This window comes from Trichoplusia ni, chromosome 13 (genome assembly GCF_003590095.1).
Source record: "Trichoplusia ni isolate ovarian cell line Hi5 chromosome 13, tn1, whole genome shotgun sequence".
Lineage (NCBI taxonomy): Eukaryota > Metazoa > Arthropoda > Insecta > Lepidoptera > Noctuidae > Trichoplusia > Trichoplusia ni.
Genome location: NC_039490.1, coordinates 10,531,432 through 10,555,298, shown reverse-complemented (window position 1 = coordinate 10,555,298; position 23,867 = coordinate 10,531,432). Strand labels below are relative to the sequence as shown.

Below are 23,867 nucleotides of genomic sequence, written 5' to 3'. Positions count from 1 at the left end.
TGGCTGCCCTATCAAACTATTAATCTATGCACTAACGAAGTTATAATCCTTTGAGAATACTCGAGATTCTCGGTCAATATGTGGTCAGTTTCCAGTAATCCAATAAGTGCTTGGACGGCCGCCATCTTTTACTTTCAGAGTATAAATTGGCGGGAAAATGTTCCATCAGCATCAGTTGACGTTCGTCCTCTCCAGTGTTACCAGTGAGAAATACATCGCACAAGTCAAGGTAATTTCTTACACATCTTCTATCAACTTTAAAACCATCTTTATTTGAGCTGATGATCATTGACATTTTGCATTCTTAGTATTTTTTGACAACAATCATTCAGTCTTTAACTACTGACTAAAGATTTCCGACCGTTCAAATTTAATCTTAGCCTCTCTTATTTCATTCATCTCTCAAGCTATCCATATTAAATGCATCCACCCAGTAGTTATCAAGGATTAACAAAATTCGAGATCAGTTTGCCATGATAGATTCTCAGATTATCAATTTCCCTTAATCCACTTGTTACTTCCCAGATGTCTGGAGATATGATGCGTTTCACCATCGGCGTTGTCTGCCTGGTCGCCGTCATCCTCTCCCTGGCCGAAGTCAGCGAGGCCAACTATAAGAATGCCCCTATGAACGGCATCATGTTCGGCAAACGAGGACCTACCGGTAAATATAAATTGTTTTTCTACGTATCAAAACACAGTATCCAAACATTCTCAAACGCTGGTCAGTATACAAGGTTTATTAATCATCTGTCGATAGTTGTTTGTGGCCAACAAATGACGGTATCTAATTGTCATTAGATTAGACAGAAGATGAAATTAGTCTATCAGAAAACAGGGTTCATTGTTATCTCTTTGTGAAGTAAAGAAAGTGAGGCCTTTCTTGAAGCGAGGCTTTTATGACTAATATAAGCGCCCTTTAAACAGTAAGGCTAGCTAGATTTTAACTCTACAGAACTTACAAAGATACAAACTATACTCCGATTTTAATAACACCATTAATTTCCACAGAATACGACTCACGCGGCAAAACCTTTACCGCATTGTGCGAGATTGCTACTGAGGCATGCCAGGCGTGGTTCCCATCACCAGAAAACAAGTGAATCAACAATAATAACCCGTCAATAGAAGTATGATTTCGATTTTGGACTGTAGTACAATTTATCAAACTGTTAGGTAATTTCAAATAGAGCATAGCAACACTTATGCTTCTGCCATTGATTTGTAAAAGTTTACTGTATAATTTATTATAAAGGCTGGGAAATTATGTAGTAATAAATGGCTTAACATATTTCTGTATTTTTATTGACTTACCACCTCTACCAGTTTTATCCCTACGAAACCGAATACCGTAAAACTAGGCGCAGAATGTTTCAAGGCGGAAAGAAGTGTTCTTTTCGGGGGTCGCAGGCATTTGCTTACATCAAAACTTGAGTCCTACAGAATCTGATGAAAATATTAAGTATTTTCCACTTTTGGCGAGGATTTGATATAGCTTCTCCTTAAATAACGATCATTAGTTTGGTTCAATTTTTACTGCAGTCAAGTAACGACTTCATGCAATTCAACGACTGTTAGGCAATATAAAACCCTGTTTACAATTTATTATGAACTTACTTTCATTCCTACATAGTTTTCCTATCGATTTTTTTGCTTAAACATGTGCCAATTATTGTAATGAACACTGACACTGCGCGTAATGAACCGTAAATTCGTCCTAGTTCGAACACACAAGATAAGACTGCTTATTTTATCATGGCAGCCCCAACCGTGGGAATCTTGAGATTATCACAACTTTCGTTTCTTATTGTTGACTTGTCAAATGTTTTTGTCGTCTAATTAGATTCCAATAAGAATCACTTCCTTCTAGAAATCATGAAGTGTGTACATAGAAGTAAATCAGTCTGTTTCACTTCATTGAATTTGTCGATATTGTGTCACAACTGATAACACTGAAAATAAAATGTCAATAACATTGCAGTGACGTTTCGCATTCGGAAAAATCATATTTCGAATCTACCTACCTTATTTTATTAAAATGTATTATTTAAGTTCTGAACTCGTGGTGAAATAATGATATAACATATACAATTTATTTATTAAATCAAGCAAATTATAAATTGTCGACATGACGACTAAGGAGCTGTATACCAAGGTAATTGAGTGAAATGTATACGATTGTGATTTGTTTTTTAGGTTTCGTGTTAAGATTTATGATATCAAAGTGATTGAAACTATTTATTGTGCGATTAGCAGATAGGTGCACTTATCGCGTACGCTTTTACACATATTCTTCTTGAAGTTAAGTAATTAATGACCTAATAGTTAGACGGGAGAATGTTTATAATGATTGACCTTCTTCGTTTCTTGATGAGGACGTCACTCTGTTTCGTATACACGGCAAATGCAAATTTTTAGCAAAATTTATAAATATTTCGCGTACCACGGAATATCGAAAGTTCCGGGATGACGTCAGGCGAACGTCGTTGCATCTCAACCCTACTGTTCCATTTTTAAAAACATTAAACACGGCATTCTTGGAAACTCATAGACAAGCAACTTTTTCTGTTTATTGATATTCTTAAATTACAATATGGATTCTTATAATCTGTTGTCAGAATTATAATTTATGAATTAGTTATTATCACTTTCGCTATCTAAATCAGTGAGATCATGTTTTATATTCATGAATTATTTAAGACATAATTTCACAGTTTTTGAGCACACATAGTTTAATGAATACATACAAAAAGTAATGTTTTGTTAAAATGATTTTTATCTTTAGATATGTTTTTAATTAACTTATCTTTTGTGTCAGTGCACACACTACATTATCATGATGACACAATGTGTTAACACTGTCATAGTAATTATTAGTTTTAAAATATATTTTTTCTTCAGACTTTTTAAAATTGCCTGACATATATAAGTAATTATCTGTCAGCTGTGCTGGATAAACATAAACAATTAGTTATTATTTTATTTTTTTCGTATCATACCAGTGTTTTATTAACCTGTAAGATACAGGTATTAAAAAGAGGGGATAATTTTGAATGCTTAGTTAATCTTCACCCAATAATTAAATAACTTTTCTTGCCGGCTTTTGATGTTTTGTGCTTATATACAAAAAATCAAAAGCCGCCTCCCTCCCCTCTGTCCATATAAGCCCTTTGAAGTTATTCTGATAATTTCAAAAGAAAATCTAGACTTATCCAGGGATGATACTGTTTTAATGCTACAAAACAATGAATCTAAATGCTACAAAAAGAGATGACTAGTAAAAATATAGCAAGAATAGAACAGAACACAGGAGAATGTCGTAAAGAAGGGAAGGGAGGCCTATGCCCAGCTGTGGGTAATTCATAAGTGATGATGATGACCATTACATTACACAAAGGATCATTTTCTTTGGTTAGACTGAAAGCCGATCCAAATGTAGTTCGGATAAAAGATGGCTAGGTAAAATTACCCTTTGATTTGCATGTTATAATTAGTACCAGCTGGTTCCATGCAGCCTAGAATAGAGAGTCGTGGAAGGATTTGGGCGAGGCCTTTGCCCAGCAGTGGGACACAGTGGGCTAGAGAAAAAAAAAACATAGTGCCAGCTAATATACATCCCGCTGTGCTTAAGCCTACATCAAAAAGTGAAATCCTTATAAATTGGAAACATGGAAATACAACTCAATACCGCCTTTATTAATACAAATATTTTTATAACACCACTTATGTTTATGTAGTTAAAATGTGCGTTAGCATGAAGTTATTAATAAAATGTTAATTGTATCACACATTACATGTTCATTAGCTGTTAAAAAATAAACTGGGTTAATTATGGACTTTAAAATGATTTAAAAACTTGACGATGTGTGATAAAGATATATTGATTAATTAATTTTAACTGCTTCAATTTCGGTTTTAAAATTCAAATCTCTGATGGGAGAATTTTTGTGTGCTGCGTTTTTTTTTGTTAGATTTCAATGTGACTAGATTTTAAGAAAAAACAAATTTTGTTAATGATGACATTTAGCTGACTATATTTTTATAAGTAGGTATTTTGCAAAATTATCTAATTGAAGTAATGCATCACTTGGATTTTAATAACATTAAATTCACACGGGAAACTAGGAGGCCTAAACTTAAGAAGATAGTTAAAAGTTGTTATCGAATTTTGTCCAAAATCAAAATCAAAGTCATTTATTCAAATTAGGCTACTAAGTAGCACTTTTTGAATTTGAAATTAAATTATAGATAACATCCAGTTTCGCCCACCCTTCACCGCTTCTTAAGTTCTTTTTCTGTGAGAGAAGAAACAGAGCAACAAACTCCCTATTTAGAAACCTAACTTTTCATGCGAGTAACAAACCCGCACCCTTCATACTTTGCGATAAATTCGAAAATTACAAATATGTCACTGGAATAAAAGTAGCCAATGAGGTTTAATACGAATATTTGTTTGCAGGGTGCCCGAATATGGGTGGAGCACCCAGAGAAGGTGTGGGAGGGCGCCTGCCTCACCTCGGACTACCGCTCCGGGGTGCTCATCGTGAAGATAGACCAGACCAACGAGATACGCCAGATCAAGGTGAGTACAAAATATTACAAAAAACATTGTAGCACCACGCTGTACATAAGACAGGTAAAGGGTAAGTTTTGTTACCACACCAAATACTCAATCGTCGATAGTGAAATCAAGTTTGTATCGAAGAAGATTGTTTAACAAAAAAACATACAACCGAGTTCATATACGAAACTACTGAGCCAAACTTGATGAATTTTCATTGGATAGAATGACTGATATTGCACGTTATATGAAAAGAAATCAACAATATTGGTTCATCCAGACCGAAGTTGTGGGGGAAAAAAATACACACAAATTAAGAACCTCATCCTTTTTGAAGTCGCTGCCAAGACACATATCCCTCCATCCGCGTTATTTTATCCATAGATTTTTAGAATACGTCTACGATACGTACTACGCCGACCAAGGATGCTACGAATTTATGTAGCTTGCCAAAAATGTGTGATACTCGACGCAGCTTCGATGCTACGAAGACGCTACGCACTAAGGCAATTACCATTATCCTATCTCATGGGCATTGCCATGGTGTCTATTGGCGGGGCATCAAAGATAAAAGAAGGAAGGATGTATAAAATAAGTTTATTTGACAAGCATTAAGCGCTCAATCACAAGACAATGGAATAGAAGGATATAAAAGTAGGTATCGTATGCCTTACGGCTGTGCTTAAAACGCTCAGTTCAGCAAAAAAGCCAGGGCACAGGGTGTCTGTCGCTGGTTTTCTATTGAGCCTATTGAGACGTACCGAACGGAGGCCCCCTCTATATTAGTAGCCATCGACGAATAACCATTTATTCTCATTATCGAATACAAAAATATGGCTACATTGCATAGGTACATATACAATTGACACGTAACTGTCATTTCAAAATCGTCAGAGACAACGTCATTTTTTTTTATTTCCTTAAAATTCTCGGTCCTCTAACACATGTTTTCAATTCAAGTATTTTTTTAACGATTATAATGCCTGTTTTACTTTTATTTAATTATAAATACGGACAGTATAGGTTGACGTACGATTGAAAGGTAAATTTATATGTACCTCATCAGATCACGGATGAAGGGAAGATGCCGCCATTACGGAACCCTTCGCTTCTCATTGGAGAGAATGACCTCACATCCCTCTCATATCTTCACGAACCTGCTGTACTACATAACTTGAGAGTCCGGTAAGTAATTAACATCAAAATTAACTTTTATTATGATTGCACACGTCATTTTGGTTGTATATACTTTGTCTATGATGCTTTATAGTTTTTGATTGTCAATTTTGAAATTTTAAATAGAACCTGCTTAGTTTCAGAATATGACCAAAAAGGTTTTATCTAAGTTTTAATTTTTGATTTTTAGATTCCGTTACACGCTTGTGTAATGTTAATTATGATAATTAGATGTTGTAAATTGTAAGACCAAAATCATAAGAAATAAATAGTACCTTCTTCGTCGAGCGTCTTAAAATAATTAAGAGGGGCGCTTGTGCTATAATAATTATTATTAAGATTATAGCGTGACCGTTCCCCATAAAATAATTTTGTCAATCACAACTAGTGACCTGCCCCGGGTTTTCACGGCCTATATCCCTGAAATGTGCTTACAAATGTTGGATGTAGTTTCTCTAATCTGTAAGCAACTTTCAGGAATGTGTTCTTAAATAACGGAGCTTTCATCATCATCATCATCAGTGCCTCTAACATCTATGACAGATCAAGATGATTGAAACAGCAGCCATGTTTTGTATTGGGCACTTGCGCTGTTGGCGCCGATGGCCTATACGAGACTGACAACGCCGGTCTTAATGTCTGCAGACAAACCGTGTTCCCGTTAGTGATGGTCTAATTTGGGACTGTTTCTGAGCCTACATAGTTCTTTGGGTTCTACTGAACCTTACAAATGGTTCACGCTGGTTTGGGTATAGCCCGAAGGGTCAACCCGTTAATCAGGCACTGCCGTTTTTTTTGTCTGCCCGTCCATCCGTCACTAGGCCAAACCTCATAAACCGTGATAGCGAGACGGTTGAAACTTTTAAAGATTATGTATTTCTGTTGCCGCAATAACAACAAAACCAAGCTAAAGGTTCAGCAATTGTTATAACGGTCATTAAATTTGTGGGTTCAAATCAGTTTGTCAACAAACCTAAGCCTTTCTAAGTTATAGCCTATTTATCCAAAACCCAACGACACCAGCTCGTACAAAACCATTATAGGGATGATGACTGGGTATAAAAAGAAAAAAATCTCATTAGTCCCTCAGTTAGATAATTGAAAAGTATGAGACACGTATTTTTTCCTTTTTAGAAAAATTAGAATTGACAAAGATTAACTACTTTAAAGTTTAGGAGAGGGGGCTTGTGACGTAACGATAGAGTAAAATTTACACTCAATCGTGACGTCACTCGTAAGTTTCATTCACTGTAATTTGGTCAATTTATGTTTGCGGGACAAATTAAAAAATACGTATCCATTATTATTCAAAAATCTACAAGACGGATACTGCAAAAAAAAATTGTCATCATCCCTATTATCAACCTTCCTCAACGCTAACTACGTAATCACTCAATTAGGACCTTTTCACACAAACCTTATTATAAATATCGGTATTAGCAATGTCATAGTGAACTTGAATACTTGAATGAGCAATATAACGACCTTCGATACACAATGACTGTCATGGATGGCCGGTCTCTGTGTATGTAGAATTCATTGGTATTTGAAATTATTTATTGGAACTGTAGCTACTTATGTGTACAGTTCATTTTTCCAGTAAGTCAAGACAATAGGGTATTTTAGACTTAAGGAAATGTAAAGAAGTCTGAAAGATTTAAGTAAAATAGGATACGTATTTATTATTCTATTAAATTAATTATAAATATGAAGATTAATCGCATTAGAGATGGTGAAACTTATGTAATTTTTGGTTAGTAACGTCACTTGTTGGTAACAATGTATTTAATTGTGTCGTGGGTTTGATCCCCGTGTCGAACAAGCATTCCACGAATGCTTGTTCTGAGTCTGGATGTCTTTGTGCATGTGACTTGAATGTTGGTGAAACCCCTCGCGACACAAGAATTAAATTCCTCGGCGCGGGAGTTTATAAAGAAAAAAATCTTTAAAGAAGGAACGACTCCCGCCCTTAATTAATCCGGCTTTATGTTTATTTTCGAACTACTTTAAAAGACTTTTATACCAGCGATTAATAAGCGGTTTCCGGGATATCCTAACACGAGTCGGATCTGGTCCAATTCACTGACAACACACTTATACAAAGCGTTGCCCAACAAATGAATCATCGACTGATAAGAGTGATAACAATAATCTGAGCCAAGAGTATCGGTAAAGGCAATTCAACGGTTGTGAAGTGTATTAAAAAAACCGGCCAAGTGCGAGTCGGACTCGCGCACCGAGGGTTCCGTACAAACCTGCAAGGTTTACAAAGTTCGTTCATTACGACAATCGAGTCATATAAATATATATGACTCGATTGTAAAACGTTGCTTCATGCCAAATTTCAAGATTCTAGGTCGACTGGAAGTACCCTTTAGGTTTTGATTCCCTTGCGAGTACTCGCGCGTTTCAAAATATGCAGCTTAAATTGCTGTTTCTTTTGATTGCGTTGACATAGAAGTTTGATTTTGTTACAGCTTAAAGGTATTATAGACCTGAGTATTTGGTATGAATTTCAATTTAATACCTCTACGCGTTTATGAGAAAATAGGTAGTAAGTTTAAAATTATTAAAAAAAAAATTATTATGTGATGTAACTAAAAATTTAAGGTTTTCGGAATTTTTCCTTTATGTGTGCTATAAAACGTTGCTTCGTGCCTAATTTTAAGATTCTAGGTCGACTGGAAGTACCCTTTAGGTTTTGATTCCCTTGCGAGTACTTGCGAGTTTCAAAATATGCAGCTTAAATTGCTGTTTCTTTTGATTGCGTTGACATAGAAGTTTGATTTTGTTACAGCTTAAAGGTATTATAGACCTGAGTATTTGGTATGAATTTAAATTTAATACCTCTACGCGTTTATGAGGAAATAGGTAGTAAGTTTAAAATTATTAAAAAAAAAATATTATGTGATGTAACTAAAAATTTATGGTTTTTGTAATTTTTCCTTTATCTATGGTATAAGACGTTGCTTCGTACCAAATTTCAAGATTCTGAGTTCACGGGAAGCACCCTGTAGGTTTTGATTCCCTTGCAAGTGTCGAAAATTTGCGGCATAAACGGCTGTATCTTTTGATTGCGTTGCCTTAGAAGTTTGATTTTTTCACAGCTTCAAGGGACAGTAGACCTGAGTAATTGATATAAATTTCAGCTTCATACCTCCACGCGTTCCCGAGAAAAAGGGTCTTGACAGACGGACGGACGGACGGACGGACAGACGGACGGACAGACGGACAACAAAGTGATCCTATAAGGGTTCCGTTTTTTCCTTTTGAGGTACGGAACCCTAAAAATGAATCTTAATTGTTCGGGATAAGGTTGATGTTAAGGTGCATTGGGTTTGTCGAAAACTAGGTTTTATATGCAATCAAATTATGAGTGTATCTTTTTGATTTATATCCGGATGAATTTACGACTTTTTAGGGGTTCGGTAGCCAAAGCGTAAAATCAAAAACCTATAAAAATGATGCTGTCTATCGGTCCGTCTGTCACCATTCTCTATCAAGTGTGTGCGACTCATCGCAGCTTCGAATCCCGTGTAGGAAAAGCACCTCGTGAACGCACCAAGACCTCCGTGGTCGAGTAGCGTATGCACCGGTTTCAAGGTGTCGCTAGCTCTGAGGTCCCGGGCTCGATCCCCGGTCGGGTCAATGTAAAATTCACATTTCTACATTGTCTCGAGTCTGGGTGTTTGCGGTACCTTCGTTGTATCTGAATTCCATAACACAAGTGCTTTAGCAACTTACTTTGGGTTCAGAACAATGTATGTGATGTTGTCCGCATTTATTTATTTATTTGTGTGATTCACGAACGCTTCTTCTGAGTCTGGGTTTCTGTGCATGTGACTTGAATGTTTATGTAACCCCGGGGACAAAAGGATGAGCCTCCTTAGAGCAGAAAAAAATATATACACTCTTTTGAGTACGAGAATTTGCTGGGCAAAGGTCTCCCCACTCTTCCACTTGTCTCTTTCATGAGCCGCGAGCGACCAGTTCGGTAAGAACGAATCCAGGTCATCCCGCCATCTCCGACTGAGTCTGCCTCGCTGACGTCGGTTTTCAGTCTAGGAAAGGACAATACGCAAGCAATTTCATTAGTACTTAATTTATATGGGTTTTGCGAGATACTAGCCAGTAAATGACCATCATAATCATCTGCCTAGCCTTTTCCCAACCATGCTGGGGTCGGCTACCAGTCCAACTGGTTTGAGCTAAGTACCAGTGTTTTACAAGGAGCGACTGCCTATCTGACCTCCTCAACCCAGTTACCTGGGCAACACGATACCCCTTGGTTAGACTGGTTGTCAGACTTTTCAAGCTTCTGACTACCTTGTAACGACTGTTAAAGATGTAGGAATAACAGCCGGGACCCACAATTTAACGTGCCTTCCGAAAGACGGATTAACTCGTTATGACAAAGATGGACCATCCACCCATCCACGGACCAACCGCGTCAAGCATAGCTTAACCTGTGATCGAATCACTTATGCGGTTATGGCTTAGCCACGAGCTCCTCACTAGCCAGTAAATGACCACTTGATAGAATTTAGGTCACTACGTCGTCTTATCTCGAAGTATACTATCCAATTGCGTAGATGTATCAATGAACTGGGTTGTTCCCTTCACTGTGTCTAGCTCATTGTTCAGTGATAACAGATACCTGTCTGAAATTGAGTCTAGAATAAAATTGTTACTTTACATTTTTAGGTACTTCAAAAGCCGGTCAAGTGCCAATCGGACTGGCGAACTAGAGAGTTTCCTAAAAATAGGCTAGATATAAACAAATCGGTTAGGTGACTAATACATTTGTTAACCATCAATTTGCTTAACTTTTCTTCGTGAAATTTTAGATAACGGTTCCTGTAGATTTTATATGCAACTGTGGAAGATAATGAAAAATGATGTTTTAAAGCAACGACTTTAACAATAAATATCATTGCACAATCAACCCGTTTAAATTGAATGCAATGAATAAACTAAAATACAGTCGAGTACATTATTACTAAATTGGCCCTGACAGACTCCTTTTAGAATAGTTCGTATCTTAGTGGTTAATATCAACGTAATTTATTTAGCAAAGAATAAAATTAACATACATTGGACAGCATGGGACTAGGGCATGATAGTCGGTATTCGGATATCCTTGTAATATTGTGATAAACATAGACTTTATTGATGAGACAATGACAATCAATTATAAATATGGGACTGGTTCATGATATTCGGATATCCATTTTTTTCTCACGCCTTCCGATTCCGAAACACAGAAGCTGTCAGTTTATTTCCCTGCACAACCAGACGTTCTATGGAGTTGTTGTCTCGTCTGGAGACGTGGCCAAAGTACTGCAATATGCGTGACTGTATATAGTTACCGGCACGGATCTTGAGCGCTGACCTTCATCTGCGCAGAAGTGATTTTTTGCGTCCCTTTTGCGGTATGAAGTGAGGCGCGGGATGGACTAAAGTGCAGTGATTGGCCCGCAGCGCATCGCATCATAGCCGTCACTCGTGATTGGTTAAAATTCGTTCTTTGCTGCAGTTGCATGCAGCTTAAGACGACGAGTACGCACAATTGATTGGTGTTTTATTTTACGATGCGCAAAGCGATCTCCACTCTTCCGCCGACCGCTCAAGATCCGTGCCGGTAACTATACTACGCTTGAACGCTAACAGGCTAACAGCTTCATAAATGAATCGACTGTACTGTAAATTACCTTTCCACTGAACTATGATTGGATATTTATCTGTTTCTAATGTCCAATGTATTGTTATTGTTTAAGGTCAACTGGGGCCAATCACGAGATTCTCTTTGTTTCTTTACTTGCTAGGCTGTCTTATTCCTGTGTCTTTTATCAACTGGGTAAAAATGAGGATTGTGTATGGATGTAGATGCGATATTTTCGTATTTTTTTTTTAATTTTTATTTACAATTGCCGATGAATGAATGGAATTTGGATTAAAATGACACTATTCGTATTCCTCTAAGCATTTTGCCAACACAATAATAGGGTATTTGATAGAATAATCTGTTATGTCCGTCGGATTGATTTCCAAAAAATATTGGTAACTTATTTTGTCTTTGGTCTATTAGATTTAGTTAAATACCCTATTGGTAATTCATCGTATTGACACTGAGCAATCCGCCCCGTACTGAACTGGGCCCTAATTCTGCTATTTACAATGGCCGATGAATGACTGGATATAGTATTTATTAAATTGATACTATTCGTATTACTGAAAGCATTTTTTCAACACAATTATTGGAAATCCAGTACGGGGTGGAACACCCACGGCCTATACCATTAATTTCAAAAGAAAATAGAAATAGCTTCAAATTCATCGGCCATTGTAAATAACAGAGTCGGGGCTCTGGAGCCCTGCAGTAGGACGTATATAGGCTGATATTTTTGACTACAAGTGACTTTGTCTAAAACATAGTAAAGTTTATAAATCTATTCGTAAAGGTTGACTAATTTGCTATCATACGGCATTCCTGAACGTATTTAAAAAGTTAAATATCTATGTTACACTTGTGTAAACATTAAATCATGAGTATTGTAACGTTATATTATTGCATTTAAGCTAAAATCAACCTTATGGTTTTCGTAATAGTTTTTGTTTTTATTTTGTGGTTACGTAATATATTTTGATAAGGAACTCTTTCGAAATTTAACATACATTTCGAAATGTAGCTGTGTTACACTTTTATCTTTTACATTGCGAAGAACGCAAAACTAACTCTTGCAAAAATATCACTTTTATAACACCCTTTATGATAGCATATTTAAAATAACGTTAACCCTTAAGGACTGCACGGATAACCGAGTGGTGTCGGTTACCACACGAAAACCGGGGCGTGACGTGTCGCGAGTTCGATGCCCGCGTCGGGCAAGTATTTGTGTGATTCCCACTAAGCGTGATTTGTCGCGGGTTCGGTCCCCGCGTAGGACAAGCGTATGTGTGATCCACGCATGCTTGTCAATAGAAATACATCATCTTTTATAATTTCACCAGCTGTTGCCCGCGACTTCGTCCCCGTGAAGATATAAGTTATGATTTATACCTGCCCGTCACATCACATTTTCCATTGTATCTTCGCTTCTATTAGTCGCGGCATGATGGTTTATAGCCTAAAGCCTTCCTCGATGAATGGTCTATTCAACACAAAAATAATTTTTCAATTTGAACCAGTAGTTTCTGAGATTAGCGCGTTCAAACAAACAAACTCTTCAGCTTTATATATTAGTATAGATATAGATTTGTGTATCTATCACAGTTCATGAGATACAGCTTGGCGACGGACGGACAAACGGTTTGAAACTAGTCAGACGATCCTAATACATACGCGTTAATAAACTGGTGCATCTTTTAAATATGTTGAAGTTTAATTTGATTATTATTTATTTATTTATGGTAAAACGGCATCCTAAACAATTACATTCTTCCATAATTCAAATTCCATCCAAAGGTTGTCTGGAAGAGATTGCTTTTTAGCGATAAGATCGCCTTTTGTATTCATCATATTTGTTTGTATTGAGCTAAATTGTTTTTCCTTATGGTCTACAATAAAGAGTATTCTATCCATCTATCTATTAACATAGAATCAAAAGGGAAAGAAAATGTAATGTAAAATAGTGAAACCAACCAACCAAAAATAAATTATTATTAGATTTAAGTCAAATACCCTATTATAAGTGTTTGTTTTGTTCAGGTTTTGCGATCGCAACGCCATCTACACATACTGCGGCATCGTGTTAGTTGCAATCAATCCTTATTACGATTTACCTATTTACGGTAAGTTAAAAATATTTGTAAAATAAATTATAGGTAATATTAGTTTCTTTATTTTAACCACCTTTTTTACGGTCAATTAACAAATTATAACTTGTTTTTGCTTATAATTTGCTTATTGATCGTTAAAAATACACAATGTTTTATTTAATAATGTTTCTGCCATTGGAATATACAGCTCACCCCAACAGATCAATGATTTTTCTGCTTAATTACTACCGGTCCTCATAGACTAGTATTATTTAACATGCGTAAAATATGATATAGTTCACGGTTATCTAAAAAACAAAAATACTTCCCAAGATATAAATAGAATTAACCACTCTATGCATTTCCATAGATCTTCATTTAATCACAGCAATTCATATTTCTGCAAAAGCCGTGTACATATATTAAAATTTGATGATCATGACGATGAACAGGTGATGAGACGATCATGGCGTACCGAGGGCAGTCGATGGGCGACCTGGACCCCCACATCTTCGCAGTCTCCGAGGAGGCCTACACCAAGTTGGAGAGGGAGAGTCGAGACCAGAGTATTATAGGTAAGATAAAAACAAAACCAGTTCTTTCAGACGGTTTTAATTTTCTGGACAACATCACATACATTGTTCTGAAAGTTAAAGCAAACATGAATTCGAGAAGCCATTATTGTGTGCTGGGAATTGAACTTTTGACTTTTGACTTGACAGTTCAACGGTCATCAACAACACAACCATTTGTTTATTTTAAATATTCCGTTTTCCAGGCACTGGTAAAACTTGTATAAATAACCATATTGTCTTGCAGTGAGCGGCGAGTCAGGTGCCGGCAAGACGGTGTCAGCTAAGTACGCGATGCGGTACTTCGCGGCTGTGGGCGGCAACGCTAGCGAGACTCAGGTCGAGCGGAAGGTGCTAGCCAGCAGTCCTATTATGGAGGTAAGCTGTTATTGTAGAAGGGAAATAAATAAACAAAATGTGGGAAAATTTTATGAGTCGGTTTTGATTTTGACCGAACCGTTCGGACTTCAACTGCATGGATCAACTCAATGTTGATGATACACTGATGGAGTGGTTGAGCTCACCATGCCAAACCCACAGGACGCGACGTGCCGCGGGTTCGATCCCCGCGTAGGACAAGAATTTGTGTAATCTACGAATGCTTGTCCTGAGTCTGGGTGTCTTTGTGTATGTGAGTTGAATGTTTGTGAAACCCCCCGTGTTACGAACATTGAATTAAATACCTTAGTCCAGTAGTTTTCTTTTTCAAGTCAAGGCCATTTTGGTGATTGAGCTTAATGTGGGAGTCGATTATTTTTTAAAAAGACACCCAAACTCAGAACAAGCATTCGTGGATTATGCAAATCTCATCTTTTCCTACTCGGGGATCGAACCCGCGACACGCCGCACTCAGTGGGTTTGGCGTGGTAACCTTAACCACTGGCCATGCTGTATAAATCGACTAAATAGCGGTGGCCTCTCATACGACGTATCTAGCCCTGCTTAATAACTATTATTTACATTTCTAGGCTATTGGCAACGCTAAAACAACCCGCAACGACAACTCGTCCCGCTTCGGCAAGTTCATAGAGATCCACTTCGACCACATGTACCGGATATCCGGGGCCAGCATGCGGACCTACCTCCTGGAGAAGTCCAGGGTCGTGTACCAGAGCTCGGGCGAGAGGAACTACCATATATTCTACCAGTTATGCGCCGCTGCTAGGCATATGCCGGAATTGCAATTGGGTAAGTTAATAGCTACGATAGACATCGAAAATGATCCAACGGGAACTTAAAATCGGGATAAAACTATCCTTATAATTAATTCAGGTTTTAAACTATCTGTGTGACATTTGATCGATTTGATTTGGTTTAAATCCGTTCAGTGGTATTTTGCGTGAAACAGTAACAAACATTAATATAAATTATCCATACATACAAAGTTGTCTGATCTAAACAGATTTTGTCAAATACCTTTTAACGTGCCTTCCGAATCGCGTAGGAACACGTTATGACATAGATGGCCATCCATCGGATCGACCGTATCACATACAGCAGTGTGGTTGAGGTCACCACGCCAAACCCACTTAACGCGATAGAACAGAGGTTTTATTAAAATTTGGACGTTTAACAAGACAAAATATAAAGATAGTACGAAAATTCTCACGCATTTCTATAATAATAATAATATATGTCCTGGGACAACTCACACACGGTCATCTGATCCCAAGCTAAGCAGAGCTTGTGTTATGGTAACCAGACAACTGATAAACTTACTTATATATTTCTAAATACATACATATTATAGATATATTACACCCAGACACCAGAACAAATGATCATGCTCATCACACAAACATTTGTCCTGGGCGGGAATCGAACCCACGACCTTCGGTATAGCAGTCAGGGTCACTAACCACTAGACCAACAGGCCCGTTTCATAAAGTAATTCTGTGCATTTTTATGTAAGAAAATATTCATGCGACCCCTATAAAACACCATGTTCTATTCACCCCATTTTACATTATCATCATCGGCCTAGCTTTTTCCCGACATGTTGGGGTCGGCTTCCAGTCTAACCGTATTCAGCTAAGTACCAGTGTTTTACAAGGAGCGACTGCCTATCTGACCTCCTCAACCCAGTTACCTGGGCAACACGATACCCCATGGTTAGACTGGTTGTCAGACTTTTCAAGCTTTTGACTACCTGTATCGACTGTCAAAGATGTAGGAATAACAGCCGGGACCCACAATTTAACGTCCAAAACACGGAGGAACTCGTTATGACAAAGATGATCACCCATCTACGGACCAGACGTGTGAAGCGTAGCTTAACCTGTGATCGATTCTCTTGTGTGGTTTTAGCTTAGTCACAGTATCTAAATCGAATTTATCTTTTTTCCTCAGATCATCAAGACTCATTTCACTATTTGAATCAGGGCGGGAGTCCTAATATTGATGGTGTGGACGATTTGAGAGCCTTCAATGAGACTAAGAACGCTTTGAGCACTCTGGGTAAGTAGAGTTGACGGTTATTTTTAAAGAAAAAACATATATAAAAAACATACAAGATGTTGCCCGCGACTATGTCTGTGTGGTTGTGAAGATGTATCTAGTCATAATTGGGAATTGAAAACCACAAGGATATAAGTTTATTGAAATAATTTGGAACCCCCCTCTACCCGTAAAAGAATGCTTTTTTTTAATTTTTGCCTTTAAATGAACAAGCTTTCGATAAAACAAATTATTAAATGATCGGAAAAAAAAATCTGTTCTTATTTTGCGCAGGTATTTAATATAGTGATCCCAATAATATTTTTAAGAGAATTAAGATTAATTTCTTTTTCGTCCAAATACTCGTTAATCTTGGTAAAAATTGGTATCAAAATCAAGAAGTTTTTATTTCAAATAGGCCGTATCTCAGGCACTTTCAAAACGTTACAATGATGACTCTAGTTGCACGGTTCCAAAGTGTCACTCTTATGGAGAAGAACCGGCAAGAAACTTCATAAGTTACTCTTTTCAAAATAAAATATTACAGTAGCATTTTACATTAAAATGAATGTCTGCAAAATCAAAAAAATCTCCTCACATTTCAATCTTCTCTTCTGTTCTCTTCTCGCAGGAGTATCAGAATCGGAACAGCAGGACATGTTCACGATCCTGTCGACTATCCTGCACTTGGGGAACGTGGAGCTGAGCGCGGCCGACCCTGACGCGGAACCCACTGACGACGCTGATGATGGAGCATTTATTAGTGTGAGTTGTGTATCTTGTTGTTGGTGGGGTAAGGTTGATTTCAGATTGATAGGAACGGTATGGAAAGTTAATTAGTCTAAGGTTGTGTGAAGGTTAGAGGACCTTATGTGAATTGGAATAAGGTTAATTTTATACTTCTTAGTCAAATACTTAATACTCAACTCAATATATTACTTTGCTCAAATAGATAGGTGTGTGACTTGAAAGATAGGAAAAACACTTGCATTAATAGTTCCTAGAGATAAATGCGTTTAAACAAACAAACTATCTACTATTATTAAGAAAGATTTAGTTTGGGTTTATGTTCCCCATTACCATTCAAAATTCAACTGTAATATTTCACCTTATGATCACAATTTTAATTATTCACTGAAAACCAGAAAATTACACATATTTAATTGTAACAGCAACAGTATCTCAACCAACACTCAGAAATTAACTCTACAACCCACAAAAAATACTCAAATTTCTTTTACAGGCGAACGACAAACACCTAACAATAGTTTGCTCACTGTTGGGCATATCGAAAGCCGAGTTATCCCGCTGGCTAACCCACCGCCGTATAGCCTCAGCCCACGAAGTCATAGTTTCCAGAATGGAACACCAGAGGGCGGTGTTCGCGAGAGACGCTTTAGCTAAACGCATGTACGGAGAGCTGTTTGCTTGGCTAGTACATGCTGTTAACAGGGCATTGGATACAGGACATGCGAAGAGGCATTTTATTGGTGAGTTTTTTATCATCATCATCATTATCGTCGTCGTCATCATCGTCATTATCATCATCATGATCATCGTCATCATCATGATCACATCACCACCACCACTCCTACCAACATCATCGTCATTATCATCATCATGATCATCGTCATCATCATGATCACATCACCACCACCACTCCTACCAACATCATCGTCATTATCATCATCATGATCATCGTCATCATCATGATCACATCACCACCACCACTCCTACCAACATCATTGTCATCATCATCATCAGTATCATCATCATCCCAGCCTTTTCCCAACTATGTTGGGGTCAGCTTCCAGTCTAACCGGATTCAGCTAAGTACCAGTATTTTACAAGGAGCGACTGCCTATCTGACGCACGATACCTCTTAGTTAGACTGCTTGTCAGACATAAGGTGTAGGTTCGATCCCAACACAGGCAAAGTATTAAGGTGACTTTTTCAAAGTTATATGGACTTTCTTAATTATTCTAAGACACCACTGACAAACGGTGAAGGAAAACATCGTGAGGAAACCTGGATTACATATATTGGAATCTGAAATCGTGGTGATCAATGCTCAAACCTTTCCTATACGGGTACCTGTGCCCAGTACATATGACAGACTAACATGATATGATGACGAGTCTTCTCCCACCAGGCGTCCTGGACATCTACGGCTTCGAGACCTTCGAGATCAACTCCTTCGAGCAGTTCTGCATCAACTACGCGAACGAGAAGCTGCAACAGCAGTTCAACTCGCATGTCTTCAAGTTGGAGCAGGACGAGTATATTAAGGTAAATACGACATAGGTACATATACTAGCTGACCCAGCAAACGTTGTTTTGCCTAATAAATTATTTCTAGTTGTATGTATTTTTAGTGCCACATTACAAAAAAAATTGTCCAAAAAATAGGTAAAGTTTTTTTTAGTGTGAGCAACACTTAGAGGTATGAAAAATAGATGTTAATCGATTCTCAGACCTACTAAATACGCATATAAAATTTGGTAAAAATCGTTAAAGTCGTTTCGGAGGAGTACGGTAACTAACATCTTGACACGGGAATTTTATATATTAGATATGTTTTTAATCAAAAATGATATAAGCACGCACGGGAACATAATATCGGAATAAGAGCTTTCCTATCAGTTTATACTTAACTTAACTTTCCTATCAGTGTATCCTATCAAATAACATATATTATGGCTGGCCTGGCTAAAAACTATCGGTGTACTAAGTTTCGTCCAAATCCGTTCAGTGGTTTTTGTGTGAAAGAAGAATAAATATCCAATAATACATACCAACTTCCGCGTTTATAATATTAGTTTCTTACTAATATTAAAAACATATCAATATTTAATTTTATACTGTAATCCTTGTGTCCCGAATAGTTTCTTTGAATTCTTTTTTAAGGAATTTAATCCTTGTATCACGGGGCGTTTACAAACATTCAAGTTACATGCACACAGACACCCAGAAGCATTTGTGGGATCCACGAATGCTTGTCCTGAGTATGGGTGTAGTGCTTGTGACTTGCTGCGGGAGTCCTTAAAAAAAAAGAAATAGCTAGACAAAGGACATTTTCTAAGATCATTTATTTCTGTTTCCGTTTACCCTAACAGGAAGAGATATCATGGAAGATGATAGAGTTCTACGACAACCAGCCGTGTATCGACCTGATCGAGGACCGGCTGGGGGTCCTGGCGCTGCTGGACGAGCAGTGTCGGGTCCCGCAGGGGAGCGATGCCGGGTTCGCCGCCAAGCTGCACCAGACCTGCTGCCGGTACCCGCACTACATGAAGCCCAGGTTCGGGAACTCAGGTACGTGGGGAGGTTGGGTAGGGTACAACCCTACAGTGCAGGATCGCGGGAGGGATATAAGTGGGTTCGAAACTGAGTGCAGGTAGTGTGTTTATACAGGATAATGGGGAGGGGTCGTATTCCGTCAAGCACACATTATTGTAACTCCTGTGAAATAAGATCAGCAGGTGTTACAGATAAAAATAATAATTTAAAAAAAGTAAATATCCACGTTTTTAAATGTCACTCCATTTCAATTTATCAAAATCGGTCCGGCTGGAGTTTGAAACTTGCTAGCTTATCGAGAAATTCTTCAGAATTGAGTTGCAAAAATCCAACCGGAACGACAAACAAACAAACAAGAAAGTGAGTTTAAAGAAACGTAGGAATTCAAACGTTACAATATTGCCTCTAGATACACATTTCCAAAATATCATTCTTATAAAATTTTCCATATTCTCCAATCCCTCCCAGCCTTCATCATCAAGCACTTCGCGGACAACGTGGAGTACCAGTCAGGCGGCTTCCTGGAGAAGAACCGGGACACGGTGTCTGAGGAGCAGCTGGAGTGCATCAGGTCCTCGACCTGCTGCCGCCTGGTGCACGCCATGCTGGCGGAGCGCCAGGCCGAGGCCTCCTCCGCGACGCTGCCGCCCCCCTCCAAGAGGAGGACCACGCCCTCCGTGCCTGTTACCAGCTTGACTGTGAGTGATTTTAGTTTTTCAAGTTAATCTTGGTGCGTCTAGGTAGAAAGCGGTAGCTTCAATAGGAGACTGACCGACAGACTGACACTTTAGATTTTAATATTGTATAACTAAATTGTTTACGTTCAAAAGTGCCATATACTGGTCTAATTGACAAAAACAATTTGACTTTGACTTTGAATCTTGACTTTGACTTTTGACTTTGACTTTGACTTTGACTAGGAGGTCACGGGATGACAATGTAATGGAAGCCCGTTACGGTGATATGGTATCACGTTTTTGTATCCTCCAGTTTTTTATTTTTTTTTAATAAGCCCTCTGTGACCCACGTTTGGGTAAGGCTTCCCCAAATTCTGCCATGATTGTATGTCCTAGATCACGTCATATAACCAGCCCCCACCAAACTCGTTGATACTATGTTTAATCTTATGTTAAGAATGTTCTTGATGCTTGTACTTCGACACCAACTTGGAACTCCTAAAGTTATCTAATGCTTAGATCGTTTTTCATTTTTCACGTTTTTATATACACTCACTTTCTTGTTTGTTTATTTGTCGACCTGGTTGGATATTTGTAACTCAATTTTGAGGCACTTCCTGTGCATGCAAAAATCAAACACAAAACAAAAGAGACAGAGAGTGTATAAAAGTGTGTCAAAAATTCAAATTTCATGTTATAACATAAACAGAATAAACATTCTCTTACATTTTCTCGCTACGAAAGCTTTCAGAATACATAACACCTATACTAAACTCACTTCCTCGTTACCATAGCAACCAGGTCGCCGCGCGTCCGGCCAGAAACAAACCGTTGGCTCCCAGTTCCGTCTGTCGCTGTCCGCGCTCATGGCGACCTTATCTGCTACGACGCCACACTACGTACGATGTATCAAACCCAATGATACCAAGGAACCGTTCAAATTCGATAACGCAAGGGCTGTTAACCAACTAAGGTAAGTTCTAGATAGATAGAATACTCTTTATCGTTCATAGTGGCTTAGGTACCACGACCTCAAATATTTGTTTGTTTGGCACGGCACCTACTTATTTTGATATGTTTTTTAATAATTATATTGTAAATGGAAAGACAGCGTGCTGCTGGGGAGTTTGTTGCGCCGTTTCTTCTCTCACAGCAAAAGCACTTAGGAAGTGACGGGTGGGCGAAATTGGGTGCTGTCCAATGTAATTTGACCTTCAAAAAGTGCTACTCAGTAGCCTAATTTGAATAAATGACTTTTGATTTTGAATTTAGGTCAATACAAACAAACATGATGAGTACAAAAGGCGGTCTTATCGCTAAAAAGCAATCTCTTCCAGACAACCTTTGGATAGAATTAGAATTATGGAAGTACTAGCTGTTGCCCGCGACTTCGTCCCCGTGGTTAGAATTTTCGTCGTTTTTTCGACATTTTCCATTGTATCTTCGCTCCTTTTAGTTGCAGCGTGATGTTATATAGCCTATAGCCTTTCTCGATAAATGGTGTATTCAATACAAAAAGAATTTTTCAATTCGAACCAGTAGTTTCTGAGATTAGCGCGTTCAAACAAACAAACAAACTCTTCAGCTTTATATATTAGTATAGATTTGAATTTGTTTTAGTTGTTAGTTACGTGAAATACCCACGTTTTTACTGACCGCACGGATAGCGGTCACCATGCCAAACTTACTGAGCGCATCGTGTCGCGGGTTCGATCCCCGCGTAGGACAACTATTTATGTGATCCACGAATGCTTGTTCTAAGCATTGCCATGTTTCGGTGACAAACGGTGGTTAGGTTTAGTTTGACACTACCTATTCCCTCCCCCGAGGGAGTGGGTCTCCACCAAAGTATAATAAAGCTAATTAATTAAACCTTTGCATAATTAAATAACCTGTTTATTGTTGTTTAATAAGTTTATTTTTGTTACAGAGCATGTGGTGTATTAGAAACTATAAGAATATCAGCGGCCGGCTTCCCATCGAGATGGCCATACCAAGAGTTCTTTAACAGGTAATGGATTCAAGATTATAAATGTAGGCTTTTTATCTGATTTATGTTGCCCTTAAAACAACAAAGTATTAAGATTAAGAATCGAAGTTTAGACGTTACTTAAATTACAGTCAGATATTTTTTATAAATGTATTTTTTTTTGCACGGAACCATCAGCGTAGCGAAACCAAATACAAAAAGTCTTAATTAATATAGAAATACCTACATTTAAACATGCCCCACAATACCATTTAAACGCATTTGCAGTAAAGAGTGTCGCTTACAGTAAATTCTACACTTAAGTTAATAATTAATTTCGTGGTGGCCTAGCATTTCTATGCATGGATTTGTATGCCCGAGATGCAGGTTCGATATTAACGCAGGCAAAGTATTAAGGCGACTTTTTCAAATTTATATTTACTTTCTTAATTATTCTAAGACACCACTGACAAACGGTGAAGGAAAACATCGTGAGGAAACCTGGATTACAAATCTGAATTCATCTCAATTCATTAATACTGGAATCTGAATTCGTCCGCAGTGATCTAGCGTGGTGATCAATGCTCAAACCTTTCTATACGGGAAGAGGCATATGCCCAGCAGTGGGTTATATATATTTTATATAGCCTGCTTTTGATCCCACTGCTGGGGAACGGCCTCCCCTTTCTCTTCCACACCTCTCTATATAGGCTGGTATTATTATTGCCACAAGTACGGTACTAGATCCGTGATTATTTTGCAGTTGTTAATGCCACGCTTTCATATATTCAAAATCAGATATAACCTTAACACCTGTCTCTCTCTCTCTCTCACTCACTCTATCCTAGGTATCGGCTTCTCTGCCTCCACAAAGAGATTGACCGCGGCAACATCAAAGGCACGTGCGGCAAGATACTGTCGCGCCACGTCAAGGACCCTGATAAGTACCAGTTTGGTGCCACCAAGATATTCTTCAGAGCCGGGCAGGTAATTTATTAACTTTAATTTGACTGTAAATACGAAAGTTAAGATATAGGCGTTTAAGATTTACGTTTGGTTGATTTGATCGTAATTTGAGTTTAATTTTTGTAAACTTTTAAGACTGTGGTCAATAGGGATGACGACAATTTTTTTTTGCAGTGTCCGTCTTGTAGTTTTCTGTATAATAATGGATACGTATTTTTTAATTTGTCCCGAAAATATAAATTGACCAAATTACAGTGAATGAAACTTACGCGTGACGTCACGATTGTGTATAAATTTTACCAAATTGTTACGTCACAAGCCCCCTCTCCTAAACTTTAAAGCAGTTTATCTTTGTCAATTCTAGTTTTTCTGAAAAAGGAAAAAATACGTGTCTCATACTTTTCAATTATCTAACTGAGGGACTAATGAGATTTTTTCTTTTTATACCCAG

The 23,867-nt window shown here is 37.9% G+C and overlaps 2 protein-coding genes across 3 annotated transcripts in view; both read left to right on the top strand.

Annotated features, from left to right (window-relative positions):
- The first annotated feature begins 136 nt into the window (after positions 1-136).
- On the top strand, positions 137-1,402 carry LOC113500359 (neuropeptide IMFamide). Its single transcript, XM_026881126.1, has 3 exons — positions 137-229; positions 526-664; positions 1,012-1,402. The coding sequence occupies exons 1-3, from the start codon at positions 158-160 to the stop codon at positions 1,101-1,103; spliced, it is 303 nt and encodes a 100-aa protein (XP_026736927.1). The 5' UTR covers positions 137-157; the 3' UTR covers positions 1,104-1,402.
- Positions 1,403-1,792: 390 nt separating this feature from the next.
- Positions 1,793-23,867, top strand: part of LOC113499869 (unconventional myosin-Va) — a 48,512-nt gene continuing 26,437 nt past the window's right edge. The window contains exons 1-16 of one of the 2 annotated variants that reach the window (XM_026880446.1): positions 1,793-2,155; positions 4,460-4,582; positions 5,628-5,746; positions 13,446-13,528; positions 13,948-14,070; positions 14,315-14,445; positions 15,036-15,255; positions 16,417-16,524; positions 17,135-17,268; positions 17,747-17,993; positions 18,657-18,793; positions 19,621-19,819; positions 20,273-20,502; positions 21,276-21,454; positions 22,412-22,492; positions 23,299-23,437. In XM_026880446.1, the coding sequence (XP_026736247.1) occupies positions 2,129-2,155; positions 4,460-4,582; positions 5,628-5,746; positions 13,446-13,528; positions 13,948-14,070; positions 14,315-14,445; positions 15,036-15,255; positions 16,417-16,524; positions 17,135-17,268; positions 17,747-17,993; positions 18,657-18,793; positions 19,621-19,819; positions 20,273-20,502; positions 21,276-21,454; positions 22,412-22,492; positions 23,299-23,437 (2,280 nt within the window). In that variant the 5' untranslated portion in view covers positions 1,793-2,128. The remainder of the gene's footprint in view (positions 2,156-4,459; positions 4,583-5,627; positions 5,747-13,445; positions 13,529-13,947; positions 14,071-14,314; positions 14,446-15,035; positions 15,256-16,416; positions 16,525-17,134; positions 17,269-17,746; positions 17,994-18,656; positions 18,794-19,620; positions 19,820-20,272; positions 20,503-21,275; positions 21,455-22,411; positions 22,493-23,298; positions 23,438-23,867) is intronic. The other variant, XM_026880448.1, reaches the window with a different exon arrangement.

Bases quoted from the DNA above. Each gene is read 5' to 3' on its own strand.
- LOC113500359 (XM_026881126.1), top strand. From the start codon at position 158: ATGTTCCATCAGCATCAGTTGACGTTCGTCCTCTCCAGTGTTACCAGT. The intron at 230-525 runs GTAATTTCTTAC...GTTACTTCCCAG, and splicing joins AATACATCGCACAAGTCAAG to ATGTCTGGAGATATGATGCG. The intron at 665-1,011 runs GTAAATATAAAT...TAATTTCCACAG, and splicing joins CGGCAAACGAGGACCTACCG to AATACGACTCACGCGGCAAA.